This window comes from Triticum urartu, chromosome 4A (assembly GCF_056163025.1).
Source record: "Triticum urartu cultivar PI428250 chromosome 4A, HENAU_Tu73, whole genome shotgun sequence".
NCBI classification, from domain to species: domain Eukaryota; kingdom Viridiplantae; phylum Streptophyta; class Magnoliopsida; order Poales; family Poaceae; genus Triticum; species Triticum urartu.
Window position 1 is genome coordinate 418371129 of NC_141876.1, and position 24456 is coordinate 418395584.

A 24456-nucleotide genomic window follows, 5' to 3' on the forward strand; every position below is an offset into this window, starting at 1 on the left:
TATCAATACAATTATAGCATGGATAATAAACGATTATCATGAACAAGGAAATATAATAATAACCAATTTATTATTGCCTCTAGGGCATATTTCCAATAGTCTCCCACTTGCACTAGAGTCAATAATCTAGTTCACATCGCCATGTGATTAACACTCACAGGTCACATCGCCATGTGACTAACACCCAAGAGTTTACTAGAGTCAGTAGTCTAGTTCACATCACTATGTGATTAACACTCAATGAGTTTTAAGTTTGATCATGTTGCTTGTGAGAGAGGTTTTAGTCAACGGGTCCGAACCTTTTAGATCCGTGTGTGCTTTACAAATCTCTATGTCATCTCCTAGATGTAGCTACCACGCTCTATTTGGAGCTATTCCAAATAACTGTTCTACTTGGAGCTATTCTAAATTGTTGCTCCATTATATGCATCCGGTATCTCTACTCAGAGCTATCCGGATAGGTGTTAAGCTTGCATCGACGTAACCCTTTACGACGAACTCTTTTTACCACCTCCATAACCGAGAAACTTCCTTAGTCCACTAGTTACTAAGGATAACTTTGACCGCTGTCCCGTGATCCATTCTTGGATCACTCTTGTACCCCTTGACTGACTCATGGCAAGGCACACTTCAGGTGCGGTACACAGCATAGCATACTGTAGAGCCTATGTCTTAAGCATAGGGGACGACCTTCGTCCTTTCTCTCTATTCTGCCGCGGTCGAGCTTTAAGTCTTAACTTCATACCTTACAACTCAGGCAAGAACTCCTTCTTTGACTGATCCATCTTGAACACCTTCAAGATCACGTTAAGGCATGTGCTCATTTGAAAGTACTATTAAGCGTTTTGATCTATCCTTATAGATCTTGATGCTCAATGCTCAAGTAGCTTAATCCAGGCTTTCCATTGAAAAACACTTTCCAAATAACCCTATATGCTTTCCAGAAGTTCTACGTCATTTCTGATCAACAACATATATTCATCAGAAATTCTATAGTGCTCCCACTCACTTCTTTGGAAATACCAGTTTCTCATAAACTTTGTATACACCCAAAATCTTTGATCATCTCATCAAAGCATACATTCCAACTCCGAGATGCTTACTCCAGTCCTCAGGAGGATTGCTGGAGCTTTGCATACTTATTAGCATCTTTCAGGATTGACAAAACCTTCCGGTTGTATCACATACAACCTTTCCTCAAAAATCGTCGAGGAAACAATGTTTTTGACATCCTATCTGCAAGATTTCATAAATAATGCAGTAATCGCTAATATAATTCCAACAGACTCTTAGCATCGCTAAGAGTGAGAAAGTCTCACCATAGTCAATTCCTTGAACTTATCGGAAAACATCTTAACGACAAGTCGAGCTTTCTTAATGGTGATACTTACCATCATTGTCTGTCTTCCTTTTAAAATCCATCTGTACTCAACAGCCTTACGACCATCAAGTAGTTCTTCCAAAGTCTACACTTTGTTTTCATATATGGATCCTCTCTCGGATTATATGGCCTCGAGCCATTTATCGGAATCCGGGCCCACCATCGCTTCTCCATAGCTCGTAGGTTCATTGTTGTCTAGCAACATGACTTCCAAGACAGGGTTACGTACCACTCTGAAGTAGTACGCATTCTTGTCATCCTACGAGGTTTGGGAGTGACTTGATCCGAAGTCTCATGATCAATATCATAAGCTTCCACTTCAATTGGTGTAGGTGCCACAGGAACAACTCTTTGTGCCCTGCTATACACTAGTTGAAGTGACGGTTCAATAACCTCATCAAGCCTCCACCATCCTCCCACTCAATTCTTTCGAGAGAAACTTTTCGAGAGAGGACCCGATTCTAGAAGCAATCCCTTATTGCTTTCGGATCTGAGACAGGAGGTATACCCAACTGTTTTGGGTGTCCTATGAAGATGCATTTATCCGCTTTAGGTTCGAGCTTATCAGCCTGAAACTTTTTCACATAAGCGTCGCAGTCCCAAACTTTTAAGAAATGACAGCTTAGGTTTCTCTAAACCATAGTTCATACGGTGTCATCTCATCGGAATTACGTGGTGCCCTATTTAAAGTGAATGTGGTTGTCTCTAATGCCTAACCTATAAACTATTGTGGTAATTTGATAAGAGACATCATGGTATGCATCATATCCAATAGGGTGCAGTTATGATGTTCGGACACACCATCACACTATGGTGTTCCAGGCTGTATCAGTTGTGAAACAATTTCCACAATGTCTTAATTCTGTGCCAAACTCGTAATTCAGATATTCATCTCTATGATCATATCATAGATATTTTATCCTCTTGTCACGACGATCTTTCAACTTCACCCTGAAATTACTTGAACCTTTTAATAATTCAGACTCGTGATTCATCAAGTAAATATACTCAACATCTACTCAAATCATCTGTGAAGTAAGAACATAATGATATCCACTACATGCCTCAGCACTCATTGGATTTCACACATCAAAATGTATTACTTCCAACAAGTTGCTTTCTAGTTCCACTTTACTGGAAACGAGGCTTTCAGTCATCTTGCCCATGTGGCATGATTTGCATGTCTCAAGTGATTCAAAATCAAGTGAGTTCAAACGGTCCATTTGCATGGAGTTTCTTCATGCATATACACCAATATACATGGTTCGCATGTCTCAAACTTTTCAAAAACGAGTGAGCCCAAAGATCCATCAACATGGAGCTTCTTCATGCGTTTTATACCGATATGACTTACGTGGCAGTGCCACAAGTAGGTGGTACTATCATTACTATCTTTTGGCATGAACATGTGTATCACTACGATCGAGATTCAATAAACCATTCATTTTAGGTGTAAGACCATTGAAGGTATTATTCAAATAAACAGAGTAACCATTATTCTCCTTAAATGAATAACCGTATTGCGATAGACATAATCCAATCATGTCTATGATCAACGCAAACACCAATCTCGATGGTAGAGGGAGCGTGCGATGCTTGATAATATCAACATTGGAAACACTTCCAACACTTATCGTCAGCTCACCTTTAGCTAGTCTCCGTTTATTCCGTAGCCTTTTGTTTCGAGTTACTAACACTTAGCAACCGAACCGGTATCTAATACCCTGGTGCTACTAGGAGTACTAGTAAAGTACACATCAACACAATGTATATCCAATATACTTCTATCGACCTTGCCAGCCTTCTAATCTACCAAGTATCTAGGGTAATTCAGCTCCAGTGGTTGTTCCCCTTATTACAGAAGCACTTAGTCTCGGGTTTGGGTTCAACCTTGGGTTTCTTCACTAGAGCAGCAGCTGAATTGCCGTGTCATGAAGTATCCCTTCTTGCCCTTGCCCTTCTTGAAACTAGTGGTTTCACTAACCATCAACAATTGATGCTCCTTCTTGATTTCTACTTTTGTGGTGTCAAACATCGCGAATATCTCAAGGATCATCATATATGTCCCCGATATATTATAGTTCATCACGAAGCTCTAGCAGCTTGGTGGTAATGACTTCGGAGAAACTATCACTATTTCATCTGGAAGCTCAACTCCCACTTGATTCAAGTGATTGTTGTACTCAGACAATCTGAGCACAAGCTCAACAATTGAGCTTCTCTCCTTAGTTTGCAGGTTAAGAAAATCGTCGGAGGTCTTATACCTCTTGACGTGGGCACGAGCCTGAAATTCCAATTTCAGCCCTCAAAACATCTCATATGTTTCGTGATGTTTCAAAAACGTCTTTGGTGCCTCAACTCTAAACCGTTTAACTGAACTATCATGTAGTTATCAAAACGTGTATGTCAGATGTTCGCAACATCCACACACAATGTTCGAGGTTTAGCACACTGAGCGGTGCATTAAGGACATAAGCCTTCTGAGAAGCAATGAGGACAATCCTCAGTTTACGGACCTAGTCCGCATAATTGCTACTATCAACTTTCAACTAAATTTTCTCTAGGAACATATCTAAACAGTAGAACTAAAGCGCGAGCTACGACATAATTTGCAAAAACCTTTTGACTATGTTCAGGATAATTAAGTTCATCTTATGAACTCCCACTTAGATAGACATCCCTCTAGTCATCTAAGTGATTACATGATCCGAGTCAACTAGGCCGTGTCCGATCATCACGTGAGACGGACTAGTCATCATCGGTGAACATCTTCATGTTGATCGTATCTACCATACGACTCATGCTCGACCTTTCGGTCTCTGTGTTCCGAGGCCATGTCTGTACATGCTAGGCTCGTCAAGTTAACCCTAAGTGTTTTGCATGTGTAAAACGGTCTTACACCCGTTGTATGTGAACGTAAGGATCTATCACACCCGATCATCACGGCGTGCTTCGAAACCACGAACTGTAGCAACGGTGCACAGTTAGGGGAGAACACTTCTTGAAATTTTAATGAGGGATCATCTTATTTACTACCGTCGTTCTAAGCAAATAAGATGTATAAACATGATAAACATCACATGCAATCAAATAATAGTGACATGATATGGCCAATATAATATAGCTCCTTTGATCTCCATCTTGGGGCTCCATGATCATCTATTACAAGAACATGATCAATCTCATACATCACATATATCATTCATCACATCCTTTTGGGCCATATCACATCACATAGCATACCCTGCAAAAACAAGTTAGACGTCCTCTAATTGTTGTTTGCATGTTTTACGTGGCTGCTATGGGATCTAGCAAGAACGTTTCTTACCTACGCAAAGACCACAACGTGATATGCCAATTGCTATTTACCCTTCATAAGGACCCTGTTCATCGAATCCGATCCGACTAAAGTGGGAGAGACAGACACCCGCCAGCCACCTTATGCAACTAGTGCATGTCTGTCGGTGGAACCGGTCTCACGTAAGAGTACGTGTAAGGTTGGTCCGGGCCGCTTCATCCCACGATGCCACCGAATCAAGATAAGACTAGTAACGGCAAGCATATTGAACAAAATCAACGCCCACAACTACTTTGTGTTCTACTCGTGCATAGAATCTACGCAATAGACCTAGCTCATGATGCCACTGTTGGGGAACGTAGCAGAAATTCAAAATTTTCCTACGTGTCACCAAGATCTATCTATGGAGAAACCAGCAACGAGGGGAAGGAGAGTGCATCTACATACCCTTGTAGATCGCTAAGCGGAAGCGTTCAAGTGAACGGGGTTGATGGAGTCGTACTCGTCGTGATTCAGATCACCGATGATCCTAGTGCCGAACGGACGGCACCTCCGCGTTCAACACACGTACAGCCCGGTGACGTCTCCCATGCCTTGATCCAGCAAGGAGAGAGGGAGAGGTTGAGGAAGACTCCATCCAGCAGCAGCACAACAGCATGGTGGTGGTGGAGGAGCGTGGCAATCCTGCAGGGCTTCGCCAAGCACCGCAGAAGAGGAGAAGAACTTGGGAGAGAGGGAGGGGCTGCACCAAAGGCAAAAGGTGTGTTTGAGAGGCCCTCCTACCCCACTATATATAGGGATCCCAAGGGGGGGTGCGCCAGCCCCTAGGAGATCCAATCTCCAAGGGGGCGGCGGCCAGGGGAGGTTTCCCTCCCCCCCAAGGCACCTAGGAGGTGCCTTCCCTCCTTGGGACTCTTCCTTAGGGTTCCCCTTTCACCCTAGGCGCATGGGCCCTAGGGGAAGTGGCGCCCCAGCCCACTTTGGGCTGGATCCCTTCTCACTTCAGCCCATGGGACCCTCCGGGATAGGTGGCCCCACCCGGTGGGCCCCCGGGACCCTTCCGGTGGTCCCGGTACAATACCGATGACCCCGAAACTTGTCCCGATGGCCGAAACAGGACTTCCTATATATAAATCTTTACCTCCGGACCATTCCGGAACTCCTCGTGACGTCCGGGATCTCATCCGGGACTCCGAACAACATTCGGTAACCACATACAAGCTTCCTTTATAACCCTAGCGTCATCGAACCTTAAGTGTGTAGACCCTACGGGTTCGGGAGACATGCAAACATGACCGAGACGTTCTCCGGTCGATAACCAACAGCGGGATCTGGATACCCATGATGGCTCCCACATGTTCCACGATGATCTTATCGGATGAACCACGATGTCAAGGACTCAATCAATCACGTATACAATTCCCTTTGTCTATCGGTATGTTACTTGCCCGAGATTCGATCGTCGGAATCCAATACCTAGTTCAATCTCGTTACCGGCAAGTCTCTTTACTCGTTCCATAACACATCATCCCGTGATCAACTCTTTGGTCACATTGCGCATATGATGATGTCCTACCGAGTGGGCCCAGAGATACCTCCCCGTTTACACGGAGTGACAAATCCCAGTCTCGACTCGTGCCAACCCAACAGACACTTTCGGAGATACCTGTAATGCACCTTTATAGTCACCCAGTTACGTTGTGACGTTTGATACACCCAAAGCATTCCTACGGTATCCGGGAGTTGCACAATCTCATGGTCTAAGGAAATGATACTTGACATTAGAAAAGCTTTAGCATACGAACTACACGATCTTTGTGCTAGGCTTAGGATTGGGTCTTGTCCATCACATCATTATCCTAATGATGTGATCCCGTTATCAACGACATCCAATGTCCATGGTTAGGAAACCGTAACCATCTATTGATCAACGAGCTAGTCAACTAGAGGCTTACTAGGGACATGGTGTTGTCTATGTATCCACACATGTATCTGAGTTTCCTATCAATACAATTATAGCATGGATAATAAACGATTATCATGAAAAAGGAAATATAATAATAACCAATTTATTATTGCCTCTAGGGCATATTTCCCACAAAAAACAGAGTAACTCCTTAAGCAAGATGACATGATGTAGAGGGATAGTTTCATGCAATATGATAAAAACCCCATCTTGTTATCCTCGATGGCCACAATACAATACATGCCTTGCTGCCCCTTCTGTCACTGGGAAAGGACACCGCAAAATCGAACCCAAATCTAAGCACTTCTCCCATGGCAAGAAAAACCAATCTAGTAGGCCAAACCAAACTGATAATTCGAAGAGACTTGCAAAGATAACCAATCATACATAAAAGAATTCAGAGAAGATTCAAATATTATTCATAGATAGACTGGATCGTAAACCCACAATTCATCGGTCTCAACAAACACACCATAAAAAGAAGATTACATCGAATAGATCTCCACGAGAGAGAGAGAGGGAGAACATTGTATTGAGATCCAAAAAGAGAGAAGAAGCCATCTATCTACTAACTATGGACCCGTAGGTCTGAAGTAAACTACTCACACTTCATCGGAGGGGCTTGGATGATGATGTAGAAGTCCTTCGTGATCGATGCCCCCTCCGGCGGAGCTCCGGAAGAGGCCCCAAGATGGGATCTCGTGGATACAGAAAGTTGCGGCGGTGGAATTAGGTTTTTGGCTCTGTATCTGATCGTTTGGGGGTACGTGAGTATATATAGGAGGAAGAAGTATGTCGATGGAGCAACAGGGGGGCCCATGAGGGTGGGGGGCGCGCCTGGGGGGCAGGCGCGCCCCCCTACCTCGTGGCCTCTTGTTAATTGGCTTGACGTAGGGTCCAAGTCTCCTGAGTTGTATTCGGTGAGAAAATCACATTCCCGAAGGTTTCATTCCGTTTGGACTCCGTTTGATATTCCTTTTCTTCGAAACCCTAAAACAGGCAAAAACAGCAATTCTAGGTTGGGCCTCCAGTTAATTGGTTAGTCCCAAAATAATATAAAAGTGGATAATAAAGCCCAATAATGTCCAAAACAGTAGATAATATAGCATGGAGCAATCAAAAATTATAGATACGTTGGAGACGTATCATGGGCCCACGGTGGCTCTCCTCCACTTATTCCTGCACCCACACACTTCTTCTTCCTCCCACAAACACCACTAACCAGATCAAACCCGAGTCCAAGCTCATTTTCCTGCGATTTTCGATCTCCTTGCTCAAAGCACCTCTCACAAAACTGCTTTGGGGGATTGTTCCTTGGTATGTGACTCCTCCATTGGTCCAATTAGTTGTTGTTCTAGTGCTTTATTCATTGCAAATTTGTGCTACCTAGGTGACCATGTTCTTGAGCTTGCATGTCAAATTTATATGGTTCCAAGTAGTTCTAATGCATGATATAGGCTCTAGGCACTTGTAGGAGTAGTTGCTATCAATTTTGTTGAGTTTGGTTCACTTTTATTTTTGAAGTTACTAATTTTTTTAGAATTTTTCAGAAAATGATGAAGAGATTTTTTAGGGGCTCATCGAGCCGAAGCTCGAAGGATAAGCTAAGTGAGGAGGATAGGAGACCCAAGTATAATCTCCCTCGCACCGCGGAGGTCAGGCCGTGTGAATGGCCTTGTGATGATTTCTTGAGAGCAGCCGGGATTTATGATGATTTCTATGAATTGGCTGAGAATGCAGGCGTCACCGCCTTCCTTCATGACCAACACGAACAGTATCTCTTACTCACCAATATCTTTGTGCAAAACTTGCATTTCCATGTTAGGAGCTCACCACCTACGGTGAAGTTTTATTTATATGATGAGCATAAGGAGATGCCACTTCGTGATTTTTGTCAAGTTTTTTTAATCCCTTTCGAGGGCATCATAGAGGAACCACATCATGACGATGTGGATGGGTTTATTGATACCATTACTGTAGGGGAAACGAGGAAGGTTTCCGATGCACGAACTACTAGCATACACTTTCCTGTGCTACGTTACTTTGCTATATTTGCTAGTAGATGCTTAATTGGGTGTGGAAACTGTGGAAATCTGAGTGCCCCTGATATTGCTATTTTGTGCCATGCCTTATTTCGTGATGATAAATTTAGCATGGGTGCTATTATTGCAAAGCGGTTAAATCTTAACCGTACTAAGGGCCCCGTCTTTGGAGGCATCTTCGCCTCGCGCCTAGCTGCACATTTTAATATACCTATTAGGCATTATGAGAAGGAAGAAAAATTGCTGCCTCCTGTTTATTTAGATTATAAGAGTATGGTAGCGCATGATTTTATTGTTAAGAATAGGGAAAATGAGCTTAAATACAAAATGTTCTTTGATAAACATCATCCTGAGACTATTACCCTGCCTGCTCCTTCCTTGTTTGATTTATCTGTAGGCAAGTATCGTGTTCCGTTGGAGGCCATTCATGCCTACCAGAACCCTACAGCAACTACAGAGCCAGAGCCGAAATCACAAATTGATCCTCCATGACAGTCTGATTATCAGTGGGACCCGGAGGTGATTGCCAACCAGTGGCAATCCGAGGCTTCATCGCAGTACGACCCCAACTATTACTTTGGATATCCGCCAGGCCAGCCGTGGCCATAGACCAACTTAGGCCAAAAGCCTAAGCTCATTGCTAGATGTCGGTGCTCACACACTCATTGCTAGATGTCGGTGCTCATACTTTTTCATTGTAATAACCATGCTAGTTTATTTCCTTTTATGCTTTCTTCTTGTGTGTTTGAAAACCTTAAGAAAAACCAAAAAAATAGTTGTAGCTTTTAGCTAGTTTTAATTTTCATGCTTGTAGTAGTAATTAAAAAGAAAACCCAAAAAGATTTCCTGTTCTTCTTTTGCTTGTTGGGAGCTTTCCCGTGTAAATAGTTTTATTTCTTTCCCTTTCTTTGGGGGTCGATAGGAGAGGACCATAATTAAAATGTTAAAGTGACTCTTATATGCATTATTATTGATCTGACAAAAGAGCCCATATTACCTTGTCTTCTCTCTTGAATTGAATGCTTCCAGATTCCAGCTTAGTCCAATGCACGTGCACTATTATTATTATCCACACTATTCGGTCGTGCAAGTGAAAGGCAATAATGATGATTATATGATGAGCTTATTGAGATGAGAAAAGCTGGTATGAACTCAAACTCTCTTGTTTTTGTAAATATGATTAGTTCATCGTTCCTGATTCAGCCTATTATGAATAAACATGTTTGCAATGACAATTAGAGATTATAGTTGCTTATGCCATGCTTAATTAGCTAGGAGCTTATAATGGTTTACCTTGCGTGCCAACATGCTATTAAAATGGTTGTGATGTGGTATGATAGGATGGTATCCTCTTTTGAACGATTCGAGTGGCTTGACTTGGCACATGTTCACGCATGTAGTTGAAACAAAATCAACATAGCCTCTACGATATTTATGTTCATGGTGCATTATATCCTACTCATGCTTGCATTCGGTATTGATTAATTTTAATGCATGTTCATGACTGTTGTCGCTCTCTAGCTGGTCGCTTTCCAGTCTTTTTCTAGTCTTCACATGTACTAAGCGGGAATACTGCTTGTGCATCCAATCCCATAAACCCCAAAGTTGTTCCATATGAGTCCACTATTCCTTCCTATATGCGGTATCTACCGGCCGTTCCAAGTAAATTTGTATGTGCCAAACTCTAAACCTTCAAATAAACATTCTGTTTTGTATGCTCGAATAGCTCATGTATCAACTAGGGTTGTCCGTATCTTCCATTAGCGATCTTCTGGTAATTAGCTGTGTTACTATCTCCTTTAAGCAGCCATCTTTCTTTAGATTGTTGCAGTAAGTAAAGCTCCTCATTGACAAGGATGTCATTGAGCTCCACCAACAGACTTTGTTTATTACATAGCAACTCAGGGTCGATATTGCCATCTTCTTCCATCTCCTCAATCTTCTCCAATTCCTCCTTAATTTTTTTCTTTCTGATCCTCTCATTTCCAAATTTATTAGATCCCCATCCTTTGAAGAATTTTTTCACTCTTTTCAGCTTGATGTTCAAGACATCGACAGGGTCAGATGTATTGACATTCTTAGTCCAAATCTTTTCAACCAGAGGAAGGAACTCTTCAGACTTGAGCCAACTTAACTCGAATCTGAACTCTCTTGTGTGCGGAACTCGTACAACATGATTGTCTGAGGACACCAAGAGAGCATTATGGTCTGACATATCCCTGACCAACTTTCTAACATTAACAAGAGGGAACAGATCCTCCCAATCATTACTCATCAACACACGGTCTAATTTTTCTAGGGTCGGGTGAGCTTGGTTATTAGTCCACGTGTACATCCCCCCACACATATGGATCTCGTTCAGGCACATAGAATTTATAATTGAGTTAAACAAATCAGTATAAATGGAGTGGTGCCAATTCTTGTTCTTCTCCCCACTATGTCTGAGGATATTAAAGTCCCCCCCCCAATAAGGAAAGGTGTTTGAGTGTGGCTACAAAACTCTGCCAGCTCCACTACAAAATCATTTTTGTCACAATCATGTGCAGGACCATAAATTGTACATAAGGTCCAGACTTTCTGAATGTCGACATCAAGGAAACAAACTTGTAAAATGAATCTCCCTTTTCTCCAGGAGATAACTTCGAACTTCTCTTTTTTCACTTCATAGAGGATGCCTCCTGATTTCCCAATAGCTGGGCTCCAGTCCCAGTCAAAAGCATTATGAGGATCTATCTTCCTGAAGTAGCTCTCCAGAAAGTTTTTCTTATGGGTCTCTTGCAGGCAAACAAAGTCCAGGGAATTATCTTTGATCATATGGGATAGGCAGGAACTCATTCCCTTTTTCCTGCCCCCCTACAATTCCAAAAAATTCCTATCATTTACAATGCCTTTTCCTCCCTCTCCCCCCTCTGGTGGCCCTGTAATGATGGACAGGACTGCCAGTTTTGGTATTATCTTTGCCCATATCAGATTTTTGACTTCTAGTAACAGGTCTAGATATAGCAATTTTAACCTTTGGGCTTTTTTTCCTCCTGGATTTTACTAAAATAAAATTGGCCTCAGGGTCATCCCCCTCATCCCCCCATTCAGTGCTAACTGAAGTTTGATCACCCTTTCCATTAGTGATATACATCACACAGTCCCCATCCTGATTGTCAGAGGAGGGGGCATGTACATCACTATTATTTCCCCTCATTTTCTCTAATTCTCTAAGGATATCCACACTAGAGAAATTAGAGTCAGGTATAATCATGCCCATATTAGATGCCCTAAGCATAAGATCATTATAAATGATGCAGCTTTTTTGTTCAAACAAATACATAGAGTATTTCGCACATCCTTTCATTTGGTAAGAGAAATCACTATGCATAAATAGGTCTCCTGCAAGAACAAGAGCCAAACGAATAATATAGTGCAGCATTCAGTGGTCACAAGTTCTTGGATGCATACGCACTGGGGGTCACATGAAGACAGCGAGGATGGACATCGATCGATATCTAGCACAAAATATGAAGAAAAAAAATACAAGTGGCAGCATTAGCCGCAGCCGCAGTTGGGGGTCAACGAGCACGCCGCTCCAACTCAGCAAACACTTTGACCTTTGTTAGCGAGCCACTAGCAGTCCAAGCACAGCCTTTCATTTCAATAGACAAAAGCCCGGCCGAGCTGGCCACGAATCCTACCATTACCATGGTACTACCATGCACGGTCTCTGATTGGATCAGGTCTCGCTTAAATCCAATCGGATGTCACGGACAAAACCCAGACCAACAATAGTATACTCGTCTCTAGCACTGCAGCAGCCTGTCAGTCGAGCTGCATCAAACCGGAGTCCCCTGAACACACATGCCGGCCTGACCAGTAAGCAATACCTATATCAGACGGACATGATAATATCTCCAATAAAAAAAGGAAAACCCACGGCACCTCCATGTGTTGAAAACACACACAGCACACAAGAAGAATACAAGCGGGGTTGCCAAAGTTTTCAACTCCGGCTGTGGAATCTGACCGCACATCGCCCCCCTTGTCCCTCAAACCATTTTCCCCGCTTATACATGGCGCCAAGTTGGGGTTTTAAATCATTTCACACAGCACCGCAGCAAGGAGCACCGCCGTGGAGTTGACCTGGAAACCCAATAATTTTTTGGGCGACCCCGCCCAATTAATAACGCTACTGCTACAGCGGGAGCGTTTGGCCTTTGCGTTGGTATGGAACGTTTTCACGTCTTGACAAAACTGGTGGTTGCGCCTGTCAATTCTGCGGTGCCGCGCTCATCCGTCGGAGCACGAATCCAAGGGGGCACAAAACAAGGTCAAATTTCGCTCGTTTCGCGTAGATGCCGGTATGGCTTGGGCGGTCGTACGTGCTGTAGTTTGTAGACTATTGTGCTGTGCACGCTTGAAAATACAGCAACACAAGTGTACATCAGTACGTATAGCTGGCTGCACGTGTAAACTCACACTGTGGAGGTCTGTTGGATTGTTGTGCCGCCGCGCCTGAAGCTTGGGACTACTCGCTGTCCGACGAAAGAAAGAAAGAGCCTTGCGTACATGTGTTTATTGAGCATCGTGTGCGGATCTTTCTCGGGCGATCGACCGGGGGTTTGGGATCTTGTGAGTGATGATTTCGCGCAGAGGACTTCGATACTCAAACCGAAGAGTCGGTGATTCTGACATGTACACGTACCGAACGTTTCCGCTTAGGATGACCCAAAAGATCCCAACAACGAGGCCCTGAACTAGCTAGCTCGGTTTTGCTTAAAGTCAACTTCTGGTATCATCTTCGTCGACCGACTGATAGGTACAGTAAAATCCATTGACACAAGTAATCTCGTCTTGGGTTTTGATATTGACGTCCCATGCAACAGCAAAATATGAATACAAAGTATTAGGACATGGCAGGAGACATTTTCATCGACTACAAAGACGTCTGTGATGACTTCGTTAATCTTAAAATGATGTATCGGCTTAGTCTTTTAGAGATGTTCATAAGGTAGAGTATGCGTGTGTGCGTTCATATGAATGCATGTGCATATGTATAAGCGTCCACATTTATATTGTGCTAAAAAATTTACGGCATTGTACTAGTTACACATTTTCTCTATGTCACCTACAGAACACATATACAACCATGGTTTCTAGCCATACACATTTACATTACAAACCACTTGCAACAATAACAAAAACACTATCTTTAAGCTGTTTATAAAAAAAATGTATTGACTGTCGGTGAAATCCATTGTCTTTTTTCTAGAAAATTAGTAAAATTGCATGCATGTACATAATGCTTTATGAGCACCTCTAGGCACCGTGTCAAGTCTAAGACTTAAAGGATGGGCAGACTCAACCACAAGGAAACTAATCATCCGTGATTGTAGACACTCCACATCATGAATTTTGTGGTGTTTTGTTATAGATCGACCCAAAATGTTGGTTATTGATCTATTGGATTAATAATATTCATTTTTAAGAAATGCCATCACCTTCAATTTCCATGTTACGAGGCCAAGTCTGGCCTACGCGATTTGTGAAAAGGGCTCTCGAGATATTGAAACGTTTTTCATGCAGAAAAGAAGAGATATTGAAATGTTTATAAACAATGTAAATGTAGGAGAATTGATTGTGGGTTGATGTCTTTTGTGTGTGAAAATGTTTCGGATCTATTATCAAAGTTCGGCAGAAGTACAAAGCATCTCGAACATAATAAAAATTACACTAAGATTCCAACAGCCTCAAACAACCGCCAAAATGAGCCGGCAACGCACCGCTTTCGCCGCTCCCTTACCGGAGCCAGCTTGACCTTGTCGATGACAGCCGGGAAGTCTTTGTGCACGTGCCCCTTAGGGCCAGCGCCCTGGAGCCGCAGTCGTCGCTCCCCTACCGAAGCCGGTTTAACCTTGTCGATAACAGCCGAAAAGTCTTTGTGCACTTGCCCCTAAGGACCTGTGCCCTGAAATCGGAGTCATCACCGTCGAATCCTTGCATAGATCTGAAGCATCTTTGATGAAGCAACATGCCAATGCAGTCTTATGAATGTCAATCAATTTTAGTATACATAGCTTGGTTTGGGAAAGTAATATAAGTTCTTTTAGATCACTACTTTATAGTGATACAAAAGGTCTTATATTACTTTAGAGAGAGAGTATTATCCAAGCAAAAAAATAGTGATGTTTTTGTGACGTCCAAACTGAAGTAAAATTCTTCATGTTTTGCTGAAAAAGGATTATTTTGTAAAATTCCACAGAGTTCATGTAGGCTCGCTCCTTTGTTCCTTTTTTTTGCGGGAATATTTACCCTCTTTTTGGAGAAGGAAAAAAACCCGCAAAATTTCTACGGTCGAACAGGCAATAGTATTTACCTGCAAAAAAGAAAGAAAAAACAGGCAGTAGTATTCCCTCCCTTTCTACACAGGAAGCAGAGCTGTCTACTCCTGGCTGGCAAAAACGAGATCGCCCTGGCTGTCACCCAAAAGCGAAGAGAAGAGAAGAGGTCCACAGCGCGAGCGCGTGGCCATCGTGGGGAGGAACTCTGTGCAGCGCGAGTGCGAGTGAGCTAGTAGCAGCACTTGAAATGTAGGCGAGTCAATTAGTCAAACTCCCACGACTTCAAATCCGTGTACGCGAGCGCGCGCGAGCCGGTTTAATTAATTTTAGCTGCGTGGCCAATTAGCCCGGTAAATATCCCACCACGCTTCCCCTCATCCATCCCTAAGACTGGTCATAGCGAGAGTAACTTAGACTAGTGTCATATGTATGATACTAGTCTAAGTTACTATCTTCATAATGCAAAGTAACATGATAGTAATGTCATAGATGACTTTGTTTATTAGCTTATAGACTCATCTTGTCTTGGGAAGCGCTATGTTACAATAACATATTATGTTACCATTTCACATTAAATACTTGTCACATAAGCAAAAATTTCTTAGAATGCCCTATGTTACTAGCTAAGTTACTCCCACTATGACTAGCCTAATAAAGCACGATTAATTCTAGTACCCCTAAACTTTTGGCTTTGAAAGATAGAATAATCTCCGTATTTGCGGCGTGCTCCCCCACATGCTTCTTCCCAAGTCCACCACAGCTCCCCCACCTCCTGCTTCCCTCGCCGCCCGTCTATATAAGCTTCCTCATTCCTCTCCCGCCCAATCCATCACTCGCACCCCGCGAATACTCTTCTCTTCCCTTCTCTTCTCTTCTCCGCACAGCATCACTGCCTCCGGCCGTCTCGAGCAAACCAAACCAAAATCTCCTGAGTTGTCTCGCTCGCCTCATCAATCCTTGGCGTCGCTAGCTTCATCTGGAGGCGAGGAGGCGGACGGTTTGAACCCGATCATGGATATGGCGCACGAGAGGGACTCGAGCAGCGAGGAGGAGGTGATGGCCGGCGACCTCCGCCGCGGGCCGTGGACGGTGGAGGAGGACATCCTGCTCGTCAACTACATCGCCGCGCACGGCGAGGGCCGCTGGAACTCGCTCGCCCGATCAGCAGGTAGGATCATTGCACTGCACAATCCAATCCATGCATGCATGCTGATGCTGGTCTTTCAAGTGCTAGCTGTAGTAGATTGGTTGCTTGCATCATTTTGTTTCCGCGAGAAGTGCGTGAGGCTTAGATATTTCTAGTATATCATGGATGGAGGGGGAAGCAACAAACCTGTCGCTCTGCATCACCATGCTAATATATGGAAACAGATAGCTACGAACCTACTGCCTGATTTGTCTAGCCGGAAGCTAGCTATAGTGAATGAGAGAGATGGAGGGAGAGGGGAAGAATTTTTAGTGGTTAGCATTATTCCCAGCCATAGGGATATTTATTACTAATCTCTCCTCCATTACATCACCCGTCTCGTCACATACATGCTCGCATCGCATCCGCATCCGCATCCGCATAAGTAATCAGCAAGTTGGCGAATTTATATTTGTTAGTAGCAACTAGCAACCACTGATGTGATGTTCCATTCATTCCATGTGATTAATCTTGCCTTGCGTACCAGGTCTGAAGCGCACCGGCAAGAGCTGCCGCCTCAGGTGGCTCAACTACCTCCGCCCCGACCTCCGGCGCGGCAGCATCACCCCGCAGGAGCAGCTGCTCATCCTCGAGCTGCACTCGCGGTGGGGCAACCGCTGGTCCAAGATCGCGCAGCACCTCCCCGGCCGCACCGACAACGAGATCAAGAACTACTGGCGCACGCGCGTGCAGAAGCACGCCAAGCAGCTCAAGTGCGACGTCAACAGCCAGCAGTTCAAGGACGTCATGCGCTACCTCTGGATGCCCCGCCTCGTCGAGCGCATCCAGGCCGCCGCCACGGCCGACGCGGTGCAGGCCGCCGCTGACACGCCCCTGTCGTGGCAGCACGGCGCCGACGACGCTCTCTACGAGTCACCGGAGCTCCCTGTCGACGCGTGCTGGCCAGCGGAGTACGCCGCCGTGGCCGGCGGGCAGCTGCCCAACGCCTCGGTCGCGGAGCTGTCGAGCACTACTACCGCCGGCTCTTCCTCGCCGTCCACCACGGACTCTGGCGCCGGCGCCCAGCCCAGCTGGCCTGCAGCAGTCGACGGTGCCGAGTGGTTCACCACCGCCTGCGACGCCTCCAGCGCCGCCGCCACCATGTGCGACACGGACCAGCTGATCCAGCAGCAGGCACCGTCCCAGCTCGCGGGTGCGTGGACGTCCGAGCCGCTGCCGAGCCTCGGGTTCCCCGAGCTGGGCGTCGCGGACTTCGAGATGGGCAGCTTCGACGTAGACAGCATCTGGAGCATGGACGACTTGTGGAACACGCAGCCGCAGTTCGTGTGAAAAGTCAAGACGGTGGCATGGAAATCCACAGCTGCGACGGTGCCCGCGGGGCGGCGTGCGGCCTCCGGGTCCGGGGACGCGTAGCAGATCCAGCGGAGGGAAACGGATTAGAAGAAGAAGGAGAGGAACCACCTGGGACTGGGAGGATTAAAACAAGACTAATTTACCCTGCACGTGAAGATCTCCCGGCCTGTTCTGCTCCAGTTCTGCGCCGTCTTGTCTCCTGTGTTAATTTATTACTACGTACAAGGGTAAACAGATACGTAAAAGTGTAGCAGAAGCAGATGATCTACTAGTGTTAGCTGTGCCGCCGTTAATTATGCTATGTTCCGTTTAATCTTACTCATTCTTTTCGAGTGATTACTACTACATATATAAGTATAAAGGAGGAAGTACTAGTATATGAAGTGAACTGTTGATAGGAACTGTAGTTTCTAGAAGTGGTAATAAAAGCAATGCTCCGACGTCAAGTCATGGTTAAATTCGTACTGCGAGCATAGCATTCCGCCCATTTCTCGCCGCTAATTGTGATCCTCGCGCACTTGAATTCCAAGTGACGAGAGGTTTTTTTCTCCTTTTTCCTTTTCGCTGCGGTTGTTTGCTATGATTACGATGACGGCGACCGCGCTGGGTCGATAGATTTGTTTATGGCGACATGGATGTTTTATACTCCCTTCATTTTAAAATATAGTGCGTTCGGGTTTTTCGAGGTTCAACTTTGACCATAAATTTAACCAACAAGACCAACTGCGGTGGGAGAAAAAATTATATAATTGAAAACTTCTTTTGAATACGAATTCACTGATATAATTTTTGCTCCCGCCGTAATCGGTTTTGATAATTAAATTTACGGTCAAAATTAAAGCATGGGAATAGAGTAAACACTACATTGTGGAATGGAGGGAGTACCAAAAATTCAGTACGAGCGGTGCTGTTACATCAGCGCCAACAGTTCCCAGATGTGATCTGCATGGCCGCTGCATTACACTTGTTGTCCTCGTAGCAACTCTTCCGTCGTGTTCACACTCGGCATAACTCATTCATTACAGAGAGAGAGTATATAACAAAGCAGAGCTCATCTGATGAATCCAAGTGCATGCCGAGCAGATATGCTTTAAAATTTCAGCACTAACCGCACGGCACGCGCGTGATCAGGTGACGGGTTACTCCAGTTACAGTCACTAACACACACTTGCATGATCGGCTGCGCAGTGGGCCGGGCCCTGCCTTTGTACGGGCAACGAGAAAAGAAAACCAAGTGAAGGAGAGGAGTGGCACGATATTTTCCGTATTTTCACACTGCATTTCCTTTCCTTTCTGAAAAGGAAAAAAACTCTGTCTAAAAGGCAACTCCTGGGAAAAGCTCCCCGCGCGCGATTGTCGTGGCTGGGCCGACCTAGCAGAACGCACCACTCGCCAGCGAACGTCAGTTTCCATCGGCGATTTTTCAGATGCGGCGTCGGTATTTTTTTCCTGCGTCCTACTCCTGCGAGGGAGCACCGTTTGATTGTTGAATTGGTAAAAGGCGGAGAAACTCCATGGACTATGGAAACGTGGATTCGTTAGTTCGTACTTGAATGGGACGAGGACGGAACTGATCGGTGGGTGACAGGGAAGTGTGCATCCTCCGCCGATTTCTTGCAGAACGTCGTCGTTTGTGTTCTTGGTAGTACCCCTATCTGGAACTTGCATGATTTGATTTCGGTCGGTGGCTTTCTATCTTTTGCACGTTGATGATGACTTCTTTTTTGAATTTCTGACGCATTTCTATTAGGACTTAAACACATGGGGAATTAGATGATGCCCCGCTCGTTGCTGCAGGAATCTTGATAAAACTTATGCATAAATAGATGCTAGAAAAAATAAAACTATTGCAAAAACAAATTTAAGAACGCTCTTGGGATATATTTTTAAAAACAATAAAGCATATGATAAAATTTTGTATAAAACTCCCGCAAAAGAATTGTTGTATCAAAAGGAAAATCTATTGGACTGATGTCAAAGAGGGTGTCATTTTTAACAAAAATGTGTAACATGACCTACATATACTTACTCCAAACGTACAATGCACAAATATATGTATTTCATGCTACGAAAATTTGTAATATGACCGTCTATGCCCGCACAAAAATAAGTGAAACAAATTAATATGCGTGGTTGCTGAGATGACATGGTTGTATGTATAAATTAGTGTATAAATTGTAACTTATGACCACACACATGACTTGATGGTGTGGCGTAGTTGCATGAAGAGAAAAAGTAGATAGTGGATTGCAACTATTTAAGTAAGAATAGAGGATGACAGATATCTACTCTCGAAACAGGCTTTCGCCCCGCTTTATAGATAAAGCATACGTCCATACAACCACATCTTAAGCACAGTCATAAAAGAGAAATGCTGGAGCCACAACACAAAGACGCCCAAATGAAAGAAGAAGAAACAAAAAGGCCTCCAAGGGCAAGCTACGAAACATGCGAGCAGTCGGAGAGCCAACGCGCGATAGACACCAGGGTGTCCAGGAATAGCTGAAGTCGATCACGATCCCTCGGCCTAGCGAGCGGATGCCAGTGCTGCAAGAAGGTAAGAAATTTGAAGAACGACTCATAAGCACGTCGCGGGAACACCCGCTCAATCACCATCTTGTTGCGAGTAGTCCAGAGAGTCCACATCATAGCCGCGAAGAGGAGCCAGAACAGTCGGCGCTTACGGCCAACCTGAGTGGCCCTAACCTGCAGAAACTCTGCAAGGTCATGAGCCTCCCACCCTGGCCCTAGAGCCTCACGAACAAAGCACCAAAGTGCGTGCGCTGCTACGCAAGAGAACAAAATGTGCGTTCCCGTTTTCGGGAGATGGCACAAAGGGCAAAGGCCATTGCCCGGACCATGGCGTTTCAACACCTCGGTCCCCGAAGGCAGACGGTCATAGAGGAGCTGCCATACAAAAATCTTAATCTTCAAGGGAAATGGTGCCTTCCATAATAGGGATAGCCACTGTAGAACCGACATACAACATAATGCCTGATAGGCCGAACTAACGGAGAATTCACCCGAAGGAGAAAGGCTCCAAGAAACATTGTCAGGGTCCTGGGGCAGAGGAAGAGGGACTACTTCCCTTAGGTCTGTCCATTCATGTACCTTATCTGGTCCGAATGAGCGGCGGAACGCAATGTTCCATCCCTCCTCCAAAGCAGCCGCAGATACAATAATGGTCGGGTCATCACAAATCGCAAAGAGCCCCGTGAACCGCAAGCGGAGAGGCTCGCCCTCAAGCCATGGATCCAACCAAAATTGGGTCCCAGACCCATTGCCAACCGAGAAACGCAAACCCAGCCTAATCTCTTCCTTGATGGCCAGAATAGATTTCCAGAACTGGGACCCAGCCGAGTGTGAGCAAGACATGATGGGTTGGCCCTGCAAGTACTTGAACTCAACCAGCTGCAGCCACAACCCCCCATCTCCCAGCAAGATCCGCCAAACCCAACGCAGCATAAGCACAACATTCATCCGGCTAGATGCAGGGATGCCCAACCCACCTCGGTCCTTCAGCAAGCAAATGTCAGCCCACTTCACCATATGGTACTTGGGCTGACCATCCACTGCCTTCCAGAAAAACCTAGCCAACTCCTTGTCAAAGGAGCTATGCACACCTTCGGGTAAGATGTACATCCCCATCATATACATGGGGAGGACGGAAAGGTTAGAGCTAATGAGGACAGTTTTGCTACCTTTAGAAGTGAACCTACCGCACTAGGGCTCCGCACGGGACGCTACTCGTCCCACAAGCGGATCATACCCACTCACCAAAATCCTGGACTCAGCCAGGGGCATCCCCAAGTAAGATATGGGGAATGGCGCCAACCTACAGTTGAGGTTATCCGCGATCCGAAGCTGCTCAGCCTCCGAATAGCCAAGGACCACCACCTCGCTCTTGTCAAAGTTAATCTTAAGTCTAGACATTTCCTCAAAGCAGAGCAAAAAGGAACTTAAGATTAGCAATGTCCGAGTCTGAGCCTTCCACCATAATCATGGTGTCATTCGCATACTGCAAGTGAGTAACCCCCCCCCCCCATCCGGGATGAGGTGACTGACTACACCCTTAAGGTGGCCGGCCAACTTGGCCTTATCTAAGATGCCTGCAAGGGCATCAACCGCGAGGTTGAAAAGCAAGGGGGAGACAGGGTCCTGATATGTCTCCAATGTATCTATAATTTTTGATTGTTCCATGCTATTATATTATCTGTTTTGGATGTTTAATGGGCTTTAATATACCTTTTTATATTATTTTTGGGACTAACCTACTAACCAAAGGCCCAGTGCAAATTGCTATTTTTTTTGCCTATTTCAGTGTTTCGCAGAAAAGGAATATCAAACGAATCCAAACGGAATGAAACCTTTGGGAGAGTTATTTTTGGAACAAACGTGGCACAGGAGACTTGGAGTGGCCGTCAAGAAACAAGCGAGGAGGCCATGAGGTAGGAAGGCACGCCCAGGGGGTAGGCGCGCCCCCACCCTCATGGGCCCCTCGCAGCTCCATCGACGTACTTCTTCCTCCTATATATACCCATATACCCCGAAAACATCCAGGAGCACCACGAAACCCTATTTCCACCACCGCAACCTTCTGTACCTGTGAGATCCCATCTTGGGGCCTTTTCCGGCGCTCCGCCGGAGGGGGAATCGATCACAGAGGGCTTCTACATCAACACCATAGCCTCTCCGATGATGTGTGAGTAGTTTACCACAGACCTTCGGGTCCATAGTTATTAGCTAGATGGCTTCTTATCTCTCTTTAGATCTCAATACAAAGTTCTCCTCGATTCTCTTGGAGATCTATTCGATGTAATTCTTTTTGTGGTGTGTTTGTCGAGATCCGATGAATTGTGGGTTTATGATCAAGATTATCTATGAACAATATTTTATTCTTCTCTGAAATATTTTATGCATGATTTAAATATCTTTGCAAGTCTCTTCGAATTATCAGTTTGGTTTGGCCTACTAGATTGATCGTTCTTGCAATGGGAGAAGTGCTTAGCTTTGGGTTCAATCTTGCAGTGTCCTTTCCCAGTGACAGCAGGGGCAGCAAGGCATGTATTGTATTGTTGCCATCGAGGATAAAAATATGGGGTTTATATCATATTGCTTGAGTTTATCCCTCTACATCATGTCATCTTGCCTAATGCGTTACTCTGTTCTTATGAACTTAATACTCTAGATGCATGCTGGATAGCGGTCGAAGTGTGGAGTAATAGTAGTAGATGCAGAATCGTTTTCGGTCTACTTGTCGCGGACGTGATGCCTATATACATGATCATGCCTAGATATTCTCATAAGTATTCGCGTTTCTATCAATTGCTCGACAGTAATTTGTTCACCCACCGTAGAATTTGCTATCTTGAGAGAAGCCACTAGTGAAACCTATGGCCCCCGGGTCTATCTTCCATCATATTTTTCCCTATCAATTTGCTATTTCTATTTTGCAATCTTTATTTTCCAATCCATACACAAAAATACCAAAAATATTTATCTTACTATCTCTATCAGATCTCACTTTTGTAAGTGACTGTGAAGGGATTGACAACCCCTTTATCGTGTTGGTTGCGAGGTTCTTTCTTTGTTTGTGCAGGTACTAGGTGACTTGTGTGTTATCTCCTACTGGATTGATACCTTGGTTCTCAAAACTGAGGGAAATACTTACGCTATTGTGCTGCATCACCCTTTCCTCTTCAAGGGAAAACCAACACAAGCTCAAGAGGTAGCAAGAAGGATTTCTGACACCGTTGCCGGGGAGGTTTACACCTAGTCAAGTCAAGCTTTGATCTCCCACCAACGTGCGGATTTCTGGCGCCGATACCAAGTACCCATCACACTCTTATCCCTCGCATTACATTATTTGCCATTTGCCTCTCGTTTTCCTCTCCCCCACTTCACCCTTGCCGTTTTATTCGCCCTCTTTTTCGTCCGCCTCTTTTTGCTTGCTTTTGGTTTACTTCTGTGTTGGATTGATTGTTTGTCATGATGGCTCAAGATAATACTAAATTGTGTGACTTCTCCAATACCAACAACAATGATTTTATTAGTACTCCGATTGCTCCTCTTACCGATGCTGAATCTTGTGAAATTAATACTGCTTTGCTGAATCTTGTCATGAAAGATCCTTTTCTGGCCTTCCTAGTGAAGATGCCGCTACCCATCTAAACAACTTTGTTGATTTGTGTGATATGCAAAAGAAGAAAGATGTGGATAATGATATTTTTAAATCGAAGTTATTTCCGTTTCCGCTTAGAGATCGTGCTAAAACTTGGTTTTCATCTTTGCCTAAAAATAGTATTGATTCATGGAATAAGTGCAAAGATGCTTTTATCTCTAAGTATTTTCCTCCCGCTAAGATCATCTCTCTTAGAAAGGATATTATGAATTTTAAACAACTTGATCATGAGCATGTTGCACAAGCTTGGGAGAGGATGAAATGAATGATACGTAATTGCCCTACTCATGGATTAAATTTATGGATGATCATACAATTTTTTATGCTGGATTGAATTTTGCTTCTATAAATCTTTTACATTCGGCCACGGGAGGCACTTTTATGGAAATCACTTTAGGAGAAGCTACTAAACTCCTAGATAATATTATGGTTAATTATTCTCAATGGCACACCTAAAGATTTACTAGTAAAAAGGTTCATGCTATAGAAGAAATTAATGTTTTGAGTGGAAAGATGGATGAACTTATGAAATTGTTTGCTAATAAGAGTGTTTCTTCTAATCCTAATGATATGCCTTTGTCTACTTTTATTGACAATAATGATGAATCTATGGATGTGAATTTTGTTGTTAGGAATTGCCTAAGATTGATGAGTTGGCTAGGAACATGGATATAATTTCTCTTGATGTTGATTCTTTGAAACTCAGATCTATTCCACCTAAGAATGATGTCAATGAGTCTCTCAAATCCATGAGGATTTCCA

The 24456-nt window shown here is 44.4% G+C and overlaps 1 protein-coding gene across 1 annotated transcript; it reads left to right on the forward strand.

Moving 5' to 3' along the window:
* The first annotated feature begins 15823 nt into the window (after positions 1–15823).
* LOC125551873 (transcription factor MYB2) lies at positions 15824–17959 on the forward strand. The gene is made up of 2 exons (XM_048715254.2): positions 15824–16181; positions 16687–17959. Exons 1-2 carry the CDS (start codon positions 16025–16027, stop codon positions 17487–17489), a joined length of 960 nt encoding a protein of 319 aa, XP_048571211.2. The 5' UTR covers positions 15824–16024; the 3' UTR covers positions 17490–17959.
* Positions 17960–24456: the final 6497 nt, after the last annotated feature.